Here is a 21610-nt window from a genome sequence, read left to right on the forward strand (position 1 = left end):
TTAAGGGTGGTAGGGGAATCGACGATTGTAAGTGAGAATCACTGGACGACTTGTATGGCTCAAGGCTACGGCTACCCACTTCCCCTATTTTCTTCTGATGTCACATAAAACAGAGAGCAACCTAACTTTGCTAGCCTGCGAAAAAGATGTAGAAATCTAGATTTAGAATAGTAGGCTTAGGTTTATTAAGAAATTTAAACCAGAAAAACCTCATCGGCTGTCATTATTTTATTTTCAAATGTTAAATGAGTGCCAGTAATAAATACCTGCAGAAATATTGATTGTATGACTTTACACTCTTAAAAACTATGGTACTTAAATAGTGTTGTAGTGCATGGTGTAAAATTTATTTTGCACTTTTTCTACACCTTGACATGGTGTTGAAATGGTATGATAATAGTGTGATATTTTATTAACGCCATTAGCTTTAATGAATGTTGTAAAAAATGCCTAAAAAATATAATTTGATAAAAAGTGCACAAATTATACCTAAATGGAGTAAAATAACACAATCAATTACACCAAAATAAAATGTGTTAAAATAATATGAAAATGAAGAAAATATTTTATAAACTATTTGCTTACATACAAGGTGTGTAAAAGGGCTTAAAAACTACATTCATTAAAAGGTACGTAAATGATACCAAAATTTAATAAAATGACACATTCGAATACCATAATAAAAGGTGTTAAAATAATTTGAAAATGAAGTGTTTAAAATGTGTTAAAAGGGTGTAATTTATGAAAACCTTTTTTTCACCCAAAAGAGAGTTTTATTGCCTTGGGTTTTGGTGTATATTCGGTGTAAAATGAAACTTTTAAAACACCGTTTGAAATTAAACATGGAAAATTATAATACTGCTGGTTTCCTTAGGTCTTCCATTTGTATTAATGTTTTAATAATAAAATCCATCCACACAATAAAAAATCATTGAAAAAACTTCATTGTTAGTATTAAATTAAATATAATAATATTTATTAAAAGATGATATTCATGGAAGAAAATATTTTTATCCCTTATATATAATTAACAAAGAAATTGGTCATCAGGTGGTTTGGTATCTTTATAAACATTGCTAACCATTAAACGTGTTACTCAAACTCAGAAATGTGCTATGCTGCACCCTTTAAGGAATTACACAACACTTATAAAAGAGTAAAAATTTACTTTTAGTACGATATAAGATTTCAAAAGGTGTTGCTCAATTTTTATTCTTATCTTTGACACCCATTACTCAAATTGTGTGAATAAATCTTTTCAGGGGGTGTGAATAAACACTTGAAACGGTGTTAAATTTCGCCCCTTAAAAACTACTTTTAAAGGTATTAAAACACACTCCATTTTCTTAGAATGTTATTTTTAGGTTTACGGACTTAATACCCCCAAGACGAAAGACCCTGGGTCATAATTCCCCCATTGTTGAAAGAAAATTTGCAAAGACGAATGAGTTTTGCTTTGGAATTGTTAATTGGTGGTGTCACTGACATTGAATATTGCCATTCAGTTTGACAATATTTCAGTTTTATTGGGATTGGGTCAGGTTAGGTTTGATTTGGTTTTGGTTAGGTTAGGTTGGGTTGGGTAAGGCTAGGTTAGGTTCGATTTGGTTGGGTAAGGTTAGGTTAGGTTGGGTAAGGTAGCGTTGGGTTGGGTTAGGTTAGGTAGGGTTGGGTTGGGTTAGGTTAGTTTGGGTTGGGTTATGTTAGGTTGGGTAAGGTTAGGTTAGGTAGGGTTGGGTAAGGTTAGGTAGGGTTGGGTAAGGTTAGGTAGGGTTGGGTAAGGTTAGGTTAGGTAGGGTTGGGTAAGGTTAGGTAGGGTTGGGTAACGTTAGGTAGGGTTGGGTAATTTAGGTAGGGTTGGGTAATTTAGGTAGGGTTGGGTAAGGTTAGGTAGGTTTGGGTAGGGTTAGGTAGGATTGGGTAAGGTTAAGCTGGGTTGGGTAAGGTTAAGCTGGGTTGGGTAAGGTTAAGCTGGGTTCGGTAAGGTTAGGTTAGGTAGGGTTGGGAAAGGTTCGGTTAGATAGGGTTGGGTAAGGTTAGATTGGGTTGGGTTAGGTTTCGTTCGGTTTGGTTTTGTTTTTAAGGTTTGCCATTCAGTTTGACAATATTTCAGTTTTATTGGGATTGGGTCAGATTAAGTTTTTCAATGCATGTTATTCTATAAAAAATGGCATTTGTCATGACCCCTCAACGAAACTTATCTGGCTACAGCCTGGTAATACGCCTTAAGGGCTGACCATGGTCATATCACAAATTTAATAATAACATTTCCGAAAGTGGGATAAAAATATCACCTTATACACTCTAAGAAAATGGGATGTGCTTCAACATCTTTAAAATCAGTTTATACGGGTCCAAATTTGACACCGTTTCAGGTGTTCATTTACACCATTGTAAGTATTTAATCACACTTATTTGAACAACGGTTGTCAAATATAAGAATAAAAATTGAGTAAGTTAGGTTCAGTTTAACACATTTTTAACTATATCGCGCTATAAATTAATTTAAACTCTTTTATGAGTGTTGTGAAATTCCTTAAAGGGAGTGGCATAGCACCTTTCCAAGTTTAAATAACAATAGTAAATTGCCTAACACCTTTAAGAGTGTTGCATAACACGTTAAGCAGTGTTTTATAAAGGTCACCTGATCACCAATTTCTTTGTTAATTTTATATAAGGGGTGAAAATATATTCTTTCACGAATATCACCTTTAAATATATGTTGTTAGCTTTCATTTAATTCGAACAATTAAGTCTTTTCATTGATTTCTGTGGATTGACTTTTATATTAAATCATTAATAAAAATATGAGCCCTTATTTAAGAAACCCGCAGTATTATAATTTTCCACGTTTAATTTCAAACGGTGTTTTAAAAGTTTAATTTTACACCGAATTTACACCTTAAATTGGCTTCAAAAACTCAAGGTAATGAAACTCTCTTTTGGGTGATTTTACGGTGTAAAAAAAGTGTTTTCTTAAATTACACCCTATTAACACTCCCTTTTCTTAGAGTGTATCAGCAAAGATTTAATAACTGAAAATAAATACGACGTCGAATGAACTGTTGACGATTTTACGGAAATTATATTGCAATAAGATGCGCTAAAAGGTGAAAAGGTTCTTAATTTTACGCACTAATGATTTTTCTGAGAACACTTTTCTAAACTTTTGGTTTTCTATCTCCAACTTTTCGTTTTTTAACTGCAACTTTTCGTTTTTTAACTGCAACTTTTGTTTTTCTAACTCCAGCTTTTGGTTTCTCAACTCTAACTTTAGCTTCGAATGACTATTTTCATAACACATATAATGGCGCTTTAGCTTTTCTAACCCCAACTTAAACTTCGAATCACTTAGTTTATTAGAATACATATTATGCAACCTTTCATATTCTGATTCGTGTAAAGTTTCGATTTTCAATTCCGGTTGTTCAAAATTCTTTTCATCTTTACCGACATCAAAATATGGTTTTGCAGAGGTCTGACCTATATTAGTGTTTATAATTTTGATAACATTTGCAATGTTTCGATTCATTTCATTTTGGGAAGAGATATTTTTTGCAGTGTTTTGATCCATTTCATTTTGGGAAGAGATACTTCTTCCAGAGCTCACATCTCCATTGGTAATAACGACAGGTCCAAAAATATTAACCTTTTCATAGTTGACGTTCACATTGTGATACATTTGCGGTACATAGTTCATGTTCAGGTTGGGCAAAGAACTACATTTTCGACTCATTCTTACGTCGTCGCTTGAAACATCATTTTCAATCTCGGTTTTTTCCATGTTCGCTGAAGGGATACTGGTCTGAAACGCTTTGAAGCCGTTTGAATCTTGTTCATTTTCAGTATTTTTTTTCTTTCTTAATGGGACATTATTGACAGAAATTAAGTATTTTTATTCTGATTCCTAATGTTGAAATATGTCGCCTCGATTTTTTTCTGATTTTTTGAAGAGCTATTTATAGTATTAAACAATAATTAAAGTTTTGTATCCAAACATGCATTTGAATTTTGGTAAAGCGACCTACCGGCCAATCAGCGGCCGCACGATTTATAACAGGGCCGGAAATAAGAAAAATGTTTAAAGGACATGTGTCCAGTGGTACCCCCTTTGACTGGAAAATTTATAGGACATTGTCCACTGGAGTGCACAAAAATTGGGTCGCGTCTTCATAGTCAAGCTATTAAAACGTCGGAAAAATTTACTGGTCAACCTTCCAGTGACCCCCTTAGTTTTAAAAAAAATATGGGACATTTTAAATTTTTATTGCACAATGTCCTGTGCTTATTTCCGGCCCTGGTTCCCAAAGGTTTTCTCAGTCGAGCAGGGATGCCATATTGGGCTGGAAAGCCGCCAATTGGGCTTCTTCTAAAAAATATTGGCTGGAAATAAACGGGTTGGCTGTTGGCTGGAAATTGGGCTTGTCGGGGTTTTTCTTTGGCTTTCTGTACTTAAAATAGGCGAAGATCATTAAATTGCCCAAAAAACTGACAAATGGTACTGTCAAACCATTTGTGTAGCTTATAATTCGTCAATTTATGGTGAAATAAAGTGGTTTCATTTTGTTTTGGGTTTTAAAAACGGTGTAAGTATGTAATATGCATCGAAATTTCTAAAAGAAAAACAAATTCCAAATTTTCACGATAAATTTTTGGCTTGTTTTCAGGCTGGATTGTTTAGATCTTAGTCAGTTTTAGGGTTTCTTTTCGAAATATAGATTGGCGGTTTTTTGGGCTTGTTTCCAATTTGATTTTGGCGGGTTGAACGTTTTCAATCTGGCATCCCTGCAGTCGAGTTTCATTTACATCGTCTGCATTAGGTTCGGAAATCTATATTCTACTTTTTAGAACTCGAAAGAAAGACGCAGGTTCGATCGATTAAAGATTAGCGGATTAGGAACTTTAATAATCCACCTTATTCCCTATCGCCGGAAGTTAGGCCTATCTCGGGATTCGTGGGGAGCGAGTATCGGGAAAAAGCTCAAAAAAGTCGTCCGTCGTCTGCTACAAAGGCGTTTATTCGGGAAAGGCGTTTTTAAGCGGGTAAACGGTTTAAATATCAACTTTAATAGGTTTCTAACTAGTAATAATGACTAGATATAACTCAGGTAAGTAAAAATTATTAATAAACCTTAAGAATAAGTTATATTTTATAACTGACATACCGATTTTAGTCCGATTTGGATGTTTCAAATGTTTGAGCATGGTTTGAGGGTGATTAACTGATGTCAGCCTCAGGTTGTTGAAGCTTGTATTGTATAGAATAGTTCGAAAACGTAAACAGTAAAAGGTATATAATGATTTTAAAAATATTCAAAGGTATAGTAAATGAAAGTATCGTATGAATATTTCTGCTTTTAGTTTCGGAACGTTGAATCGCTTTCGGTGGGTGAAATATTTTGTTGTTATTTAGTTGCGGCATAGAATATGCGTCCTTGTTCAGTTTGAAAACGTAAACAGTAAAAGGTATATAATGATTTTAAAAATATTCAAAGGTATAGTGAATGAAAGTATCGTATGAATATTTCTGCTTTTAGGTTCGGAACGTTGAATCGCTTTCAGTGGGTGAAATATTTTGTTTAGTTTCGGCATAGTATATGCGTCCTTGTTTAGTTTGAAAACGTAAACAGTAAAAGGTATGTAATGATTTTAAAAATATTCAAAGGTATAGTGAATGAAAGTATCGTATGAATATTTCTGCTTTTAGGTTCTAGGCCTAGACACAATATTGAAAATGCCTAAAGCTAAAGATAAAACGGCTACAGGGAAAAAAAAAGTTCCCAGAAAAAATGAAGAGGATGCCTTTGATAATCCAAGACCTTCAACGTCAAAGTCAAAAGATACAGATTCCGATAAACGTTTGTATTGCATTTGCCGAACGGCAAATGACCCAATGAAAATGATGATACAATGTGACGTGTGCTCTGAATGGTATCATCCTATGTGCATTGGATTGGACGAAGAGAATGCTGAGAGAATGGATGATTTCGTGTGTGAGGCTTGTACGGAAGTTCTTCGAATAAATCCTTCGTTATCTGAACAAGGACTGATCCGCCTTCAAGGAAGGGTTTCTCCCAAGGAAGGCTGGTGCGACAAAGTCATTCTCAAAAATATGACAGATAATTCAATAAATGACTTCATTAAGTCAAAATCACACCAAAATCAAGGATGGGGTCTCTTTCGCGAGGGAGCCATCATTCGTGTAGAAACAAATGAACAAGACAGTTTATCTTTCATTAGAGCGGTGTGTGAACCATCTATGAGAAAAATTAACTACATATTACATTTATGTTTTACGACTGATAGTTGCAAAATTAAATGGGCCACATGCTCGTGTCCTGCGGGAATTAATGGTCAGTGTAAACACACAGCTGCAGTTCTTTACGAAGTCCTAGATATGGTGCGGTTAGGAGTCGATACAATACTTAAAGGCTCTTGCACAAGCAAGCTACAAATGTGGCATGTAAAACGCCCTGAAACTGACGAACCATTGCTATTTAGCGATATACGCTTTGTCAAACATGACCCAGAAAAGCCCCAGAAATCTGATCTCGGTTGTGTCGTTAAAACACATGACCCAATGCCTGATTGGGCGCAACCAGTCACCAAAGAGAAGATTCAGCAGCTTGTTCATTTATTCAAAAAAATTGATAACTTGCCTGTTATCAATACAATTGAAAGTAACGGTTGTGTGCCAGTTCTTCCGCGAGTAACATGCCCTGTTACTTCAGATTTATACTCGAAACTTTGGCAGTCCATTGAGAATACTTTGGAATATTGTTTGCCCTCGGAACATTTAAACTTAACCGATGAAGAAATTAACGTTTTAAAGATAATAAGCGTAAATTTAAAAGAATCGAAAGTGATAGAGGAAAAAACGAGATTGCAAAGTCATAACCCATTCTGGTTTAAACAACGCGCACTCAGACTAACGGCCTCAAATTTTGGATGTTTCTCAAAAATGAAAGACAATACGGATCGAGTAAATACTTTCGTGCAAAAAAGGAAATTTTTCACCACCCCCTCAGTTCGACACGGAATCAGATATGAAGAAGCTGCTTTCGCTCTGTTCGTCTCCAAAATTAAACTTCAAGATCATTCAACTGTTGGGCTGCTTGTTAACCCCAAAATTCCCTTCCTAGGTGCTAGCCCAGATCGAATTATTGTAAAAGATGACAAAATCTACCTTGTTGAGGTAAAATGCCCATTCTCTCTGTACCAAAAGAAGAAGACAATCGCTCAAAGAGCTCAAGAAAAAGATTTCTACTTGACTTTCAATGCAGAACGAAATCTATACGAAATACAAGAAACCCACGACTATTATTACCAAATACAGGGGCAACTGCTAGTTGCTAATGTCGAAGAATGTTTTTTTGTTGTACACGTCCCACCATCTGATCTAGAGTATGCTATAGTTAAGAGAAACGACAACTTTATTAATTCTGTGATGTACCCAAAACTTTGTACCACGTATTATGATTATTTGTTACCATATTTTGCAGAAGAGTTGGCATCTGGTAACAAAGGGGGGATGAATAAATAAGGAAAAACCTAGTCACTACTGCGTAATATTAATTTATTTGAAAAAAATAGGCTTCATTCTCGGATTAAAGGTCCGCAGAAATTTGATAAATGACAACAAATCATGTAGATTTTATCAAGAACAGGAGACAATGTAATAGGAATGACACCCTGTAGTATTTGAAACTCTTTCACCTTCCTTATAGCCCGTTCAATATGTATCCTATTCTTAGCAATATCCCTGCTTTTGTTCACCTCTTTTTCCGTAAACTGATCACGATGACCTAGATAGTCTGGAATGCTTAGATTAATTTTTCTAGCTTCCAATTCCTTTCTGATATCAAAACCCCTATCGGCCATTACTAGATCCCCTTCTTCGAGTTGGTCAATTAAATGACAATGGTTGACCAGTTTCTTATCAGAGGTTCGCCCAGCGTAGATATTTGAAAAATAAGTTATATGTCCATTTGGGCCTGGTGAAATGGCAAATAAACCTTTAGCAGTGTTGCTATGTTTGTACGAACTAAAAGTTTCGCGTTGAGCGTTAGTCGCTGATGGCATGTTGATGTAAAATTCGCTACAATCTAGAATAACCCTCAAATTTGGAAAATGTCTCTTTATAACATCTGGAGTTCTTAAGTTTACTTCCTTTGCTGTGGGCCAAATGGGCAAACATTGCAATTTCTTGGGCAAAAATAAAATCCAGGTGTTCAGTATTTTGGATATATAACCTTGAGAAACATTATATAAGTCCCCCAATACTTTTTCGGGTAAATTTTTCCTCAGACGAACAAGTACTATAAAAAATTCTTCGAGTGGACTTAGTTTTCTGGGGCGACCAGGTTTTCGCAACGCTGACTCATAAAGGTTTACGTCGTCATCACCAATTTCTGGATTATTTGGGTGTTTACCAACATACTTTAGTCCATTGGCTTCGGGTAGCAAAAATTGATAAAAACTCCACAAATGGGTATAGGACGGAAACCCTGTATAATATTTGATGTCGGCAGCGCTAAGAAATCTTAGTATTGAGAATTTTTCTTGTCCTAATTGTTTAAGCAGGTCTAAATTTTTAACTTTCAATTCTTCTTTGCTTGGACTGCACACAGATGATAATGATAGTGGTGTAATAGAGGTTCCTGCACTCTCTGATGCTGTTGCAAAATTTTCAGAATTTTGTGACTGGCTAGGTAACGAAGACCCAGGACTATCCAATGCTTGTGTTGTTTGGCGTTGTTTAAGTATAGTTTTCACCGCCGTTTGGTCTTGATCATCCGTTTCAGGTTGTTGGATGGTTTCGCTAGAAGCAAATAAAAATTAAATGATACGATATTAGGGGCGAATATCGTTCTAACCAGCAATTACTAAGTTTCTGCTACTTGGAATTTTTTATATATCATTTACCCCATAGTAATTTCTCACTGACTTTAAAGGGATCCACCATAGGCTTCCAGCCCTGGTCTAACTACTGTTAAGCAGAATGCCTACCCGCCCGCCGCGACAGCAGCACCATTCCTCAAGGCCAAAGAGCTGGGTGTTTTCCCCTGGGAACTATAGTCAAACCAGCGAGAGAATAGCGCTGAGCCCCATAGGCTAACATGTATTTCAACGCTATTCTCTCGCTGGTTTGACTATAAAAGAGGACTTAAACCCAAAAAGTTCTGGCGAGCCAGACTTAAAGGTTTCCAAACAGTGACGTTGTTCTTAGTTGTATAATTGGCTTGTTCAATGTGTGCGGGTGTGCGCAACGTTTGTAGCGAAAGATTCCTTGTTAGCAGAAACATTTTCCAGATTTAACTCACTTGGTGTGATAGCTATGATATTCTTTCAAGTAATGCAGCGTTTGCAATATTGCTTCCTGATCTGACATTTTTTCAGCCAAAGTGTGGTTTCCAGCCTCACTGTTGCTTCGTGCGCTCAGTTCTTCTATGGTTAATCCCTCGGTGACTAACGAGATCAAACTTTTTGGTTCAATAGCTGCATCAGATTCTTCATTTGCATTCAAGATAGGAACAGCAAAAACATATTGCGGATCTTGAGACCAAGGAAATTCAGAAGGCAATGCATCGCTTTTCAAATACCGCTTTTTGCCTTTTCTTTCTTTATACTGCTCCTCCTTGAAATGCAACGAACATATAACGGTTCCCTTCTTAATGCGTGCAATATCAATCTGAGCAACATTCGCCCATTCAATTTTCCTCAGTTCATTTTTAGGGAACTCGTGAAATGATATATTGTCTGTAGGTTTTGAGCTTTTACTTTTGCAACCAGCAACAGCACACATGTGAACCATCTTTTATACAACTTTATAAGTTTCTACACTATCTATATCGAAGAGCACCGTTTGAATATATAACATGGACTACAAACTGCCTGTATTAGCAAAAACAACAGTTTGTTAATATACAATGTTTGCTTACACATTTTCAAAATATAACTTAATATATTTTACATACTTCTGAAAAAAGGACGCATATACTATGCCGAAACTAAACAAAATATTTCACCCACTGAAAGCGATTCAACGTTCCGAACCTAAAAGCAGAAATATTCATACGATACTTTCATTCACTATACCTTTGAATATTTTTAAAATCATTATATACCTTTTACTGTTTACGTTTTCAAACTGAACAAGGACGCATATTCTATGCCGCAACTAAATAACAACAAAATATTTCACCCACCGAAAGCGATTCAACGTTCCGAAACTAAAAGCAGAAATATTCATACGATACTTTCATTTACTATACCTTTGAATATTTTTAAAATCATTATATACCTTTTACTGTTTACGTTTTCGAACTATTCTATACAATACAAGCTTCAACAACCTGAGGCTGACATCAGTTAATCACCCTCAAACCATGCTCAAACATTTGAAACATCCAAATCGGACTAAAATCGGTATGTCAGTTATAAAATATAACTTATTCTTAAGGTTTATTAATAATTTTTACTTACCTGAGTTATATCTAGTCATTATTACTAGTTAGAAACCTATTAAAGTTGATATTTAAACCGTTTACCCGCTTAAAAACGCCTTTCCCGAATAAACGCCTTTGTAGCAGACGACGGACGACTTTTTTGAGCTTTTTCCCGATACTCGCTCCCCACGAATCCCGAGATAGGCCTAACTTCCGGCGATAGGGAATAAGGTGGATTAGCAGGTTTACGCTTTTACGTTTCATTAAAACTCAAATTACTCTCGTAATCTTATAATATTGAAATGTGGCATGTCGTATTTTGTTGTATATTTTAATGTCTTAGCCTTTGGAATGGGAAAATCTGTGTTCCTTGTGACCTTCGAGATTTAAAAAATTAACAACCCATCTTTTACAACTCAGCAGAGTCAAGCTGCAACACAATTACTGTCGTCCTCAAACTTTAGTAGACGACGGGGGCCCCGAGGAGTCACTGGTCTCGACTCTCAAGGCCACCCTAAAAAACTCCTTATTTCCCATCCTAGCTTTTCCTATTTAAAGCAGGCAGTCAGTCTGGGAAATAACACACTTCCTCTGGTCCAAAACCAGTTTTTTAATTGCTTGGACTAGTTTTTAAATTCAAGAATTGGGAGATACTGGTCCTCGGGACTTCTTTATTAATTGCAAAAGAAAAACAAAGGCTGACACCAGTCCGGAGAGCAGTTTATTATTTCGGACACTAGGGGTCACTGGTCCCAAGGACCAGTTTAAAGAATATTCTTATTTCCCAGACTGGGCAGTATACGACTTAATATTTTTTAAACCTCACGGGATTGGCTGATTTGGCTCTATAGAGGTTTTCATTGGCCGGTAGGCAAGTGCGCTAAAGTCAAGACCCATGGCTAAGCCTAACAAATTTTAAAAAATTTTATTTTCATTGAAAAAATTGTTTGAAAAATCAGAAAAAATTAGAGACTTCATATGTAATTGAAACGAACCTGGAATAAATTAAACACGGTACTAAAAGTTTCAGCTGAGAGAATCCCTTTAAAGAGCTACAACCTTGAACCATTTTTGCTGGCTGAGTTTCGCCTCCACGATCTATCGACAGGTCATAAAATTGTTCCTTCGTATTTAGAGTATTTCAGTTCACTACGTTACTTAGTAGTGACGCTGCATGTTTAAACTGATTTCGAAGTTTAAGTATAACTTATCTTATTAGTCATGCCAAGGGTTAGGCCTAAGCAAGAGCTAGCCAACGCCCTTTTTTTTTGCTATATGCAAGGTACAGCCTCTTACAACGAAGCACTGCGGACCTTTAATATAGAACACTAGAACGTTAAATTTTCGATTAATTTTACAAACTTTTAAGTAATCAATTAAATCGAACCTGTTATATTATTTTTAATTTCTTAATTTTTAAGCACGCGTCTTGCTTCAACTAAGCTTTTTCGACAATATTTTACATTTACCTCAAGACGCTCCAAGTGTAAAATTCCTGATAAAAACAGATAAGGCATATTTTTATCAGATACTTTCGAAATGTGGGTCGATGTTTGAATGAACATTTTCAAGAGGGTCTTAGCTACATCAGAAGTCCATAACCCTTCAAGGACTCCTGGCTACATGTATCATGAAAATTAATTTCATTTAGCGGCATTTAAAATTGTGAATTAAATAAGTTAGGACCAAAATAAACCTCTCCGAGTCGAGAAACAATTAAGATTTTTTCCCTAAATTATTATATAAATATAATTGATATAAATTATTTAATCGTCATTAATTTACCTTAATTCTAGTTGAATCGATTTAAGAAACTTTATTCCTAAAATCATTTTAAACATAGCTCTTGTTGGCGTTTGAATTCAAGCGTATGCCTCTTTAACAGTTTTTGGAAATTTATGGTATATAAGGCGATTGATTCACAATAAATGATTAAAAAACCCAAAATTGCGTGAACCTCCGGTGGGAGCCCTGCCATTGGAAGGCTAAACGTCTATCTTAACCCTATCTGATCCCCACCATCCTAACGATGGGAGTAGAAGTGAAAAATTTCTTTCTAGCAACACGTTTGCTCCGATTTGCCAACTGCGAATGCGGTGGCAGACACGTCCAGTGTAAAAAAAACCCTAATTCTTTTACACCTACGGGAAAGCTATGAAATCAGCGATATCATGTAAATTGAGAACTTATTATCAATTCGCTAGATGACAGACCTATTTTTACCGTAAAAAATCGAAAATATATGTATTAATATAACATTATTTATTACACAGCAAGCAAACAACCCCACTTTTTCGTCACTCTTTCCATCTTTTTCATTGAATATCTCACGCAGTACCCAAAAGTCGCCGTCCGCATTAAAATAGAAGGTTTTTAATTGAGATCTTAAATAGTTTAAAAAGGCTATTACAAGAATCGTATTTTTAAATATATTACTGTTTTTAAAATAATCTAAATAAAAATGTTTGCAGATTTCCATATAGTGTGTTATGCCGATTTTCTTAGAAAAGAAAAACATATTTCAAATATCTTTAAGAAGTTTGTAAAATAGTGGCAGGAATGTGCAAAAAATCTTGCTCGAATTTCTAACTCGATCTATGCATGCGAAAAATTACTGCAATGTCACTTGCAAATAACTCTACGACAACACTTATATTTTAAAGTGACTCCAAAGAAGGTAGCGGAGTGTGGGTAAACGGGCTCTGTGCGCGCCAAACCGGAATGTCAACATCACCAGGGTTATCTCAACGTCAAAATCGTACTCAAAGGCTGAGGGCTGGAAAAAGTCGTCTTTTCTCAAAATTATTACAACGTTGGTTTTTAATACTGAATTACGAGAAATTCGAACTGCTATTTTATCGACTTGTTTGAAAGTTAGAGAAATTACTGTTTCTAAAACTGCATAAGCCTCCTAAGTTCTCGGCCATTTCCGCGCTAAAATTGTACAATAGAGCAAGAAAAATATTCGCCTATTTGTCGTTTTGGCTAAACTTTACTTTAGCTCGCGCATTCAAAATGCAGTTTTTTCAATAAATATCATTTATTCAAGGTTAATTATATGATTCAAAAACTGAACTACGATCGTTGTTACAGAAAATGCTTTTGTTACTCATAAAATATGAAGTGGATTTGTTGATGTAGATGTTTCATAATCTATTTTTTTCATATCGATTGATAGTATAGCCTTTTTTATTTCGACACAATTTTATTATTAATAAAGAGGTTTATTATTCCAAGGTAAAAATATTTTGACATATTTCTGTTATTAGTCACTGTTATTTACGTGATTTCTACGAGTATTATTTAAATTAATTTGATTGGAAATTTTCTAATATTATGTAATTAAAATAAATTAAAATATAAGTGAAGTAATTTTGTATGTTTCATTACCTTTACTTAATTGTTTTCTTTAGCTTTATTTAATCATTTGTTTAACTTTGCTTAGTTTTTTAAACTTGGTGGTTTTTTAACTTAGCTTAATTGTTTCTTTATATTTACTTTTCCTTAATAGTTCTCTAACTTAAACTTTAATTGTTTCTCTAGTTTTACTTTTCCTTAATAGTTTCTCTAGTTTTACTTTTCCTTAATAGTTTCTTTAACTCTATACTTTTCCTTAATTTTTTCTTCAATTTTACTTTTCTTGAACTGTATCTTTAATCATACTTTTATCTTAATCGCTTTCCTTAGTTGATTCTTTAATCATACTTTTATCTTAATCGCTTTCCTTAGTTGATTCTTTAACTTATATTTTCTTAGTTGTCTCTTTAACTTATTATAAAAAAACCGTTTTTACAAACGGAAAAAACCTGATATATACTACATCGTTGATTTTGGGTCGCCACTCACTGTTCTTGTCACGGCTTCTAAGGGACAGATATTATTTATTCTAACCGTTTCATACAGGGTGTTTCTGAAAAGTCCATCACAAATTAAGGGGCGTGTTTATGGGACCAAACTGAGCGGAAAGTACCAAAGAACATGGGGTCTACAACATTTAGTTTCGGAGATATGGCCCCCCAAACATTTGCCCCAAAAACGAGAAAATATCCCAAAATGTGGAGTAAGGGTTATTGCCATTACCCAACTTGTTTCGAAGTCATAGACAATTTCAATAGCCTTGAATTTGAGAAACACTACTGTAACTTTAGATAGCAGAAGGGTATAAATGGGTAGAAGTACGCGTACGGCGGTAATGTAAAGCTAATGCCAAGTGTCATAGTGTTTTAAGATTTCTCAGCACCCAGTAAAATGGTGGACCTCAACCTAGAGGGCAAGAAGTCCCAGAGGCCGTAGAAGACGAAGTCCTTACTATTTTCGAGGACGAACCAGAAGCAAGTACCCGCCAGGTGAGTAAGCGATTAGGCGTTGGTCACGTGCTCGTGTGGAAAATCCTCAAAAGTCACCAGTTTCATTCTTACCATTTTCAAAAGGTTCAAGGTTTGAATTCCGCGGACTACCCACGACGCATTGATAAACGCCATTGATTTCCCGCGTAGTCTGTTAGTCACAGACGAAGCTAATTTTTCGCAAGATGGTATTATTAACCTGCATAATAAGCATCAATGGTCCCAAAGAAACCCTCACGCAACGCTCGTTAAATCTCACCAAGTACAATTTAGTTTAAACGTGTGGTGCGGTATTGTAGGTGACAATTTAATTGGATCTTATTTTCTACAGCCCAGGTTAAACGGTGAGGCGTACCTACAATTCTTACAAGACGTTTTACCGGAATTACTTGACGACGTGCCCTTAGGTTTGGTGCGCAGAATGTAGTTCATGCATGACGGTGCACCACCACATTTCAGTCTCGCTGTCCGAGCTCACCTTAACGCGACGTTCTCTTTTCGGTGGATAGGTCGAGGTGGACCCGTGAAATGGCCTGCTCGATCACCCGACCTTAACCCGTGCGATTTCTACCTTTGGGGCCACTTGAAGGACATAGTTTATCAGAGTGAAGTACCTGATGTGGAAGAGCTTCGTCGACGAATCGTTAATGCCTGTCAAACTATTCGCGATACTCCAGGCATTTTGCAACGTGTTGGGAATCGTTTGTAAGGCGTGTTCAAGTTTGCCTTAACGCGGGTGGTGAACACTTTGAACAATTCTTGTAGTAGTTATTTGTTACAGATTAAGAATGAAGAACTAATAAAAAATACATTTACATTGGGATCGTATCATGGCGTTTTCTCTGTGACACATCAAACAATAACGTAATGAACAAACTCAACCTTCAATCGCAACCATTTTACTGGGTGCTGAGAAATGTTAAAACACTATGACACTTGGTATTAGTTTAACATTACCGCCGTACGCGTACTTCGACCCATTTATACCCTTCTGCTATCTAAAGTTACATTAGTGTTTCTCAAATTCAAGGCTATTGAAATTCTCTATGACTTCGAAACAAGTTGGGTAATGGCAATAACCCTTACTCTACATTTTGGGATATTTTTTCGTTTTTGGGGCAAATGTTTGGGGGGCCATATCTCCGAAACTAAATGTTGTAGACCCCATGTTCTTTGATACGTTTCACTCAGTTTGGTCCAATAATCACGCTCCTTAATTTGTGATGGACCTTTCAAAAACACCCTGTATAACACCACCATTTATTAAAGCGGTAACATTGCGTCATGACAATTAATATCACATGTCATGACAGCACCAACTATTAAAGCGGTAATCTTAACACATTTTCTTTACTTTTTATTTCGGCTGACATTTTTACCATAACTTCGTTGTTATGGTAAAAATTATTTATTTTTAGCTTCAAAAAATGTCAGCCGAAATAAAAAGTAAAGAAAATGTGTTAAGATTACCGCTTTAATAGTTGGTGCTGTCATGACATGTGATATTAATTGTCATGACGCAATGTTACCGCTTTAATAAATGGTGGTGTTATATGAAACGGTTAGAATAAATAATATCTGTCCCTTAGAAGCCGTGACAAGAACAGTGAGTGGCGACCCAAAATCAACGATGTAGTATATATCAGGTTTTTTCCGTTTGTAAAAACGTTTTTTTTTATAATATGTGTCCCTTCCTTGAAAGGCTTGGACTTACTGATAATGAAACGAATCGGAGAACGACAGAGATACGTGCATTGTAACTCAAAGAGAGTCCAAGTCTCAATAAACGAATCGGAGATACGTGCATTTTAACCTCAATGCCTTGGAGTTACGAGAATTTTGAACTCGAGTACGTCGTTAAAAGATCCCCCACCATGATAAGAGTCTACACTCTAAGAAATTGGAGTGTGATTTAACACCTTTATAAGTACTTTATATGGGTCCAAATTTGACACCGTTACAGGTGTACATTTACACCCCTGAAGGGATTTAATCACACTTACACTCAAAAAAATGGGGTGTGCTTTAACACCTTTAAAAGTAGTTTATATGGGTCCAAATTTGACACCGTTACAGGTGTTCATTTACACCCCTGAAAGGGTTTAATAACACTTATTTGAGCAATTGGTGGCAAAGATAAGTATAAAATTGTGCAACAGAGGTGCAGTTTAACACCTTTTTAACTCTTATATCGCACTGAAAGTGAATTTTTACTCTCATATTAGTGTTGTGCAACTCCTTAAAGGGTGCGGCATAGCACCTTTCAGAGTGTCGCTTCACACCTTTAAGAGTGGGATATTTTTTGGTAGAAATTCTAGTACTTTTCCTAGACTTAAGCGCAAAACCGATGACGTAAAAAAACTATAGTAGCTACATTTTGACCACTCATGAGGCATAACTCAAATATCGAGTATGGTTTTCCTGTTTAATTAAATTTTGATTATCCGCCATTCCGCAGTATTATTAGCAATCAGTGCTATATTCATAGCAGGGTTCTTCCTTGAGAGAACTTCATCACCTATAGGGAGGAAAGTTCTCACATGCAGAACTATACCTCTTTAAGCGAGGGTTGTTGCGTTACGGGTTTATAAACTTCCGAAAAAGGCAGAAAGTTTTCACTTCGTACAAATGCATAGGGTATTAAATTAGTTTTGGAGGCTATACTATTCAAGCAGTAGATATAGACGTTCTTGTTAAATTTAATAATCTCTTTTCACTAAGAGTTTTTCGAGCACCAGAAACGCGTTTAATCTAATTTGCACTACAGATTTTACAAAAAAAATCCATTTAGTACTCTAATTTTTCTCAAAATAATGATAAAACATGTCACAAAAGCAAGTGCCCCACTTTGGCTTCTCAAGCCGGCCCTACTGTGAGGCCAGTATCTAACCTAGTCTCGTTTTTTAAGAGTATCGCTTAACACCTGTAAGAGTGTCGCCTAACACGTTTAGCATAGTATTATGAAGGTACAACACCGCCAGATTACCAATTTCTTTGTTAATTTTATTTAAAGGATAAAACTGTTTTCTTTCATGAATATCATCTTTAAAAAAAGGTTTAACAAGTACGTTTTTCAATAATGTTTTACTGTTTGTATTGACTTTAATATTAAAACATTAATGAAAAATAAATGAAAGACCTTATTTAAGAAACCCGCAGTAATATAATTTTTCATGTTTAATTTCGAACGGGGTTTTAATAGTGTTATTTTACACCGAATTTACACTTTAAATTGGCCTCTAAAAACTCAAGGTAATAAAACACTCTTTTGGGTGTTTTTACGGTGTTTACACCGTTTTAACACCTTTTTAACACTTCCATTTCTTAGAGTGTAGAGATAGAGCCCACCCTCGAGAAAAACCTACGCGACTTACGCGACCTATACGCTCGTGGCAGCACAAGGGTCGTTTATTCGCGTGAAGTCGTAGGGTTGCCATTTCTGCACCTCAAAAATACTTACGCTGAGGGGTCCTGTTTGCAACACAACGGTTAAAAATTAATTGGCGTTTATTCGCTTGAAGCCATAGGCCTGCCATTTCTTATCTACTCTCCCGTTCCAAAAATTTGCCCGTAGAAAGGCAGGAAACTCGAACGACCCGTATATATCAGTCAGTCTGTCGACTGGCTTAAATATTTTCCTTAGTTGTCTCTTTAACTTATATTTTCGTCAGATGATTCTTTAACTTATATTTTCCTTAATTGACTCTTTAACTTATATTTTCCTTAATTGACTCTTTAACTTATATTTTCCTTAATTGACTCTGTAACTTATATTTTCCTTAATTGACTCTTTAACTTATATTTTCCTTAATTGACTCTTTAACTTATATTTTCCTTAATTGAGTCTTTAACTTATATTTTCCTCAGATGATTCTTTAACTTAAGCCTATCTCAATTTTTTCGTTAAGGTTACTTTATGTTAATTTTGCTTCATCTGTTCCTTAGTTTTATTTAATACTTGTTAGCCTTAAAACTTCAGCTATTCTTTCGACTTTTCTTTCGAGTCATCTCTTTGAACATTACAATTCAATTCTTGATTCCTGACATTGCTATTAACATTCTCCGTATTATTTCCACAGTTTGTGCTAGTTGTGTTAACGGTGTTTGTGTTAGTTGAATTTTGCGGATTAATATAAAAATTCATTGGCGCAAGTCTAGTTGTACTTGCAATTTCCTCGACTAATCTCTGGGCATATTGTCCCCTCCATTCCTCACGACTATAGTCCGTAAAATTTTCTGCTAAAACTGGCCTACCAGTAGGCACAGGAATTTCCGAGTTGGGCCTACAATTAACATTAATGTCGGGTCTAAAAGCTCCGTCAATTCCGGAATATAGATATTCACCAATATTCGGTTGTCCAAATTGTGCACTACTGTGATGAACCCTTAAATAATCCATATGTCTTTGTTGGTTTCTAAGAAAATTCAATTCGCTCTGTTGCCTCTGATTGTACGCAAGAAATTTTGTTAAAACATCATTGCTGGGATTATCACGATGATAAATTTTGGAGACTTTTTTGCTGGTCTCTTCAGCAATTTCAAGAGCTCTTTTTTTAAGTAGGCTAGATTTACTATCCAATGAAAATACTATCATTTCTTTTTCAGAGGCAATATCTGCCATAGCTTCATAAATTTCGTCCAAATTAGTTAAGTCTGCAATAGGAACGTCCCGCCAACCCGAATTTGATTTGTGGTTTTTCCGCTCAGTTTCTACTTTACTCTCGTTCAGTTCCAAATTACGTTTTTTGACTTCTGCTAATTTGTTGCTCAGTTTCAAGCATTCGGACTCTAATTCTGAACTTCGTTTGTCAGCCTCTGTTAATTTAGTGCGTAAGTTTTCGCATTCTGACTCCAACATCGTAATGTATTTACTCTTGTTGACAGATCCGTCTCTATTTTTTCCATGCATTAGCTTAGTTACTTTCAAATTAAGTTCTTCAACCTTTGCTAGTTTTATACACAGTTTCAAGCATTGGGACTCCACTTCTGATCTTCGTTTTCCAGTTTCTTCCAATTTGGTAGACAGTTCCAAGCATTGGGAAATTCGTTTCCCAGCTTTTTCTAATTTCAAGCACAGTATCGAGCATTCGGACTCCAATTCTGAACTTCGTTTTTCAGCTGTTAGTAACTTTGAGCGTAAGCTTTCGGATTCTGATATCAACTGCGAAATGTAGCTTCCCACAATGACAGATACGCCATTGTTATTTGCAATAACCTCTTGGGAAATTTGATTCGATAATATTTCATCCAGCATCGAGCGCATGTTTTCAGTTGCCGATAACGTTTCACGTAAAACTTCGTTTTCAGATCGATATTTGGTCAATTCTTCTTGTATCTTTGATTCATTGTCGGACATTGCGATCAACTTGTTTTGTAGTAACTGTATTTCTTCAGCATGGTTGCAATGTTTTCGGAATGCATTAGAGGTTATAACACCTGTAGTTTGCTCGTTGAGAGAAAAATTGAATGTTGATATTTGACGTACACGAGAAATATCGTAATTCGGGTTATCGAAAAACGTATTGATGTGGATATCAGTGTTGCCCTTCTTTGTTGTTTTCACGTTATAAGTGTTAACTTGGTGTATATAAATGAGGGTTTTCGAAGGACTTGGATTTTGAAACTCCAAGTGTTTTAAGTGTTCTGGTCCCATGTTGAAGAAGTTATTTATACTCAAGTTGGCATCGGTGCTTTGGAATTTAATGCGATAGCTGTTAGTTTGGTGTAAATTAATAGATTCTTGAAGTTCATTACTTCGCAACAATGAATGCAGATTAAAGAAAGTAGGAATATCCACTTTGGTCTTATTGCATTTTTTGAAAGTTAATGAATAATTGTTGTTGTTGTTATATACACTCCTATGAGAAATTAATTTGCTGTCGTCAGAGCCCACGTTGATGAACGTTGCGCCGGAAAATGAGCTTGATAACGAATTAAGGTAGTTAATCACTACGTGGGAAATATTCTCGAGATATACATTCGAGCTTTCTTCAGTTGCGTGTTCTTCTTCCGATTGCGGAGTTTCCTCGTTGGATGCCATCGTTATTTCAATGAAGATTTCTCGTTAATTGCTGTAATTAAATGTGTTTTAGCGTTTTGCTGGAAAACATTAAAAGCGATGGTGCTAAAATTGAGCTTTCATAGACTAGAAACATTTGCAACAAAAACTCAAGAAAGATGAAGTTTTAGAGGGAGTTGCAATCTTCGAGGTCTTTAATTATTTCGTCACTTAACAACACCAAAACGTAGGAAGAAAATTCCTCTGATCTTAGAAAGCCATTGTTTAATGCAAATATCACTTAATCATTTCCTATTATATATGGAAATAATCAAAATGTCATGCTAAAATTTGCTCAAAATTATCATAGATATCCTATAGTAGCTACATTTTGACCACTCATGAGGCATAACTCAAATATCGAGTATGGTTTTCCTGTTTAATTATACTTTGATTATCCGCCATTCCGCAGTATTATTAGCAATCAATGCTATATTCATAGCAGGGTTCTTCCTTGAGAGAACTTCATCACCTATAGGGAGGAAAGTTCTCACATGCAGAACTATACCTCTTTAAGCGAGGGTTGTTGCGTATAAAGTCATTTTTACGGGTTTAAAAACTTCTGAAAAAGGCAGAAAGTTTTCACTTCGTACAAATGCATAGGGTATTAAATTAGTTTTGGAGTCTATAATATTCAAGCAGTAGATATAGACGTTCTTGTTAAATTTAATAATCTCTTTTCACTAAGAGTTTTTCGAGCACCAGAAACGCGTTTAATCTAATTTGCACTACAGATTTTACAAAAAAAATCCATTTAG

General features: G+C 35.5%; 4 protein-coding genes across 9 annotated transcripts; 1 reads left to right on the forward strand and 3 right to left on the reverse strand.

The window, feature by feature from the left end:
• Positions 1-209: 209 nt before the first annotated feature.
• Positions 210-12298, reverse strand: LOC149618822 (uncharacterized). 3 transcript variants are annotated; one of them, XM_089855589.1, is made up of 3 exons: positions 11836-12012; positions 11444-11761; positions 210-3860 (listed from the first exon to the last, which is right to left on the reverse strand). In XM_089855589.1, the coding sequence occupies exons 2-3, from the start codon at positions 11515-11517 to the stop codon at positions 3104-3106; spliced, it is 831 nt and encodes a 276-aa protein (XP_089711715.1). In that variant the 5' UTR covers positions 11518-11761; positions 11836-12012; the 3' UTR covers positions 210-3103. The 3 variants fall into 3 exon arrangements, 2 of the variants coding, with proteins under 2 accessions (XP_089711715.1, XP_089711714.1); XM_089855588.1 differs by having other exon boundaries at positions 11444-11776; XR_016375502.1 differs by having other exon boundaries at positions 210-3856; positions 11444-12298.
• On the forward strand, positions 5735-7554 carry LOC149618823 (uncharacterized). Its single transcript, XM_089855571.1, has one exon. The coding sequence runs from the start codon at positions 5735-5737 to the stop codon at positions 7541-7543; it is 1809 nt and encodes a 602-aa protein (XP_089711697.1). The 3' UTR covers positions 7544-7554.
• LOC149618824 (uncharacterized) lies at positions 7556-10639 on the reverse strand. 3 transcript variants are annotated; one of them, XM_089855574.1, is made up of 6 exons: positions 10486-10639; positions 10304-10419; positions 10128-10232; positions 9978-10056; positions 9324-9894; positions 7556-8821 (listed from the first exon to the last, which is right to left on the reverse strand). In XM_089855574.1, the coding sequence occupies exons 5-6, from the start codon at positions 9812-9814 to the stop codon at positions 7597-7599; spliced, it is 1716 nt and encodes a 571-aa protein (XP_089711700.1). In that variant the 5' UTR covers positions 9815-9894; positions 9978-10056; positions 10128-10232; positions 10304-10419; positions 10486-10639; the 3' UTR covers positions 7556-7596. The 3 variants fall into 3 exon arrangements, with proteins under 3 accessions (XP_089711700.1, XP_089711702.1, XP_089711701.1); XM_089855576.1 differs by having other exon boundaries at positions 9978-10419; XM_089855575.1 differs by having other exon boundaries at positions 10128-10584.
• A 4165-nt stretch (positions 12299-16463) lies between the features above and the next one.
• LOC149618825 (uncharacterized) lies at positions 16464-21164 on the reverse strand. Of its 2 annotated transcripts, none has more exons than XM_089855573.1 (2): positions 20549-20688; positions 16464-20484 (listed from the first exon to the last, which is right to left on the reverse strand). In XM_089855573.1, the coding sequence occupies exon 2, from the start codon at positions 20445-20447 to the stop codon at positions 18774-18776; it is 1674 nt and encodes a 557-aa protein (XP_089711699.1). In that variant the 5' UTR covers positions 20448-20484; positions 20549-20688; the 3' UTR covers positions 16464-18773. The 2 variants fall into 2 exon arrangements, with proteins under 2 accessions (XP_089711699.1, XP_089711698.1); XM_089855572.1 differs by having other exon boundaries at positions 18887-19077; positions 19139-21164.
• Between the last annotated feature and the right edge of the window lie 446 nt (positions 21165-21610).

The sequence above is a fragment of the Phalangium opilio genome, unplaced genomic scaffold (assembly GCF_054372755.1).
Source record: "Phalangium opilio isolate 3A_F unplaced genomic scaffold, DU_Popi_V2 ptg000209l_1, whole genome shotgun sequence".
NCBI lineage: Eukaryota > Metazoa > Arthropoda > Arachnida > Opiliones > Phalangiidae > Phalangium > Phalangium opilio.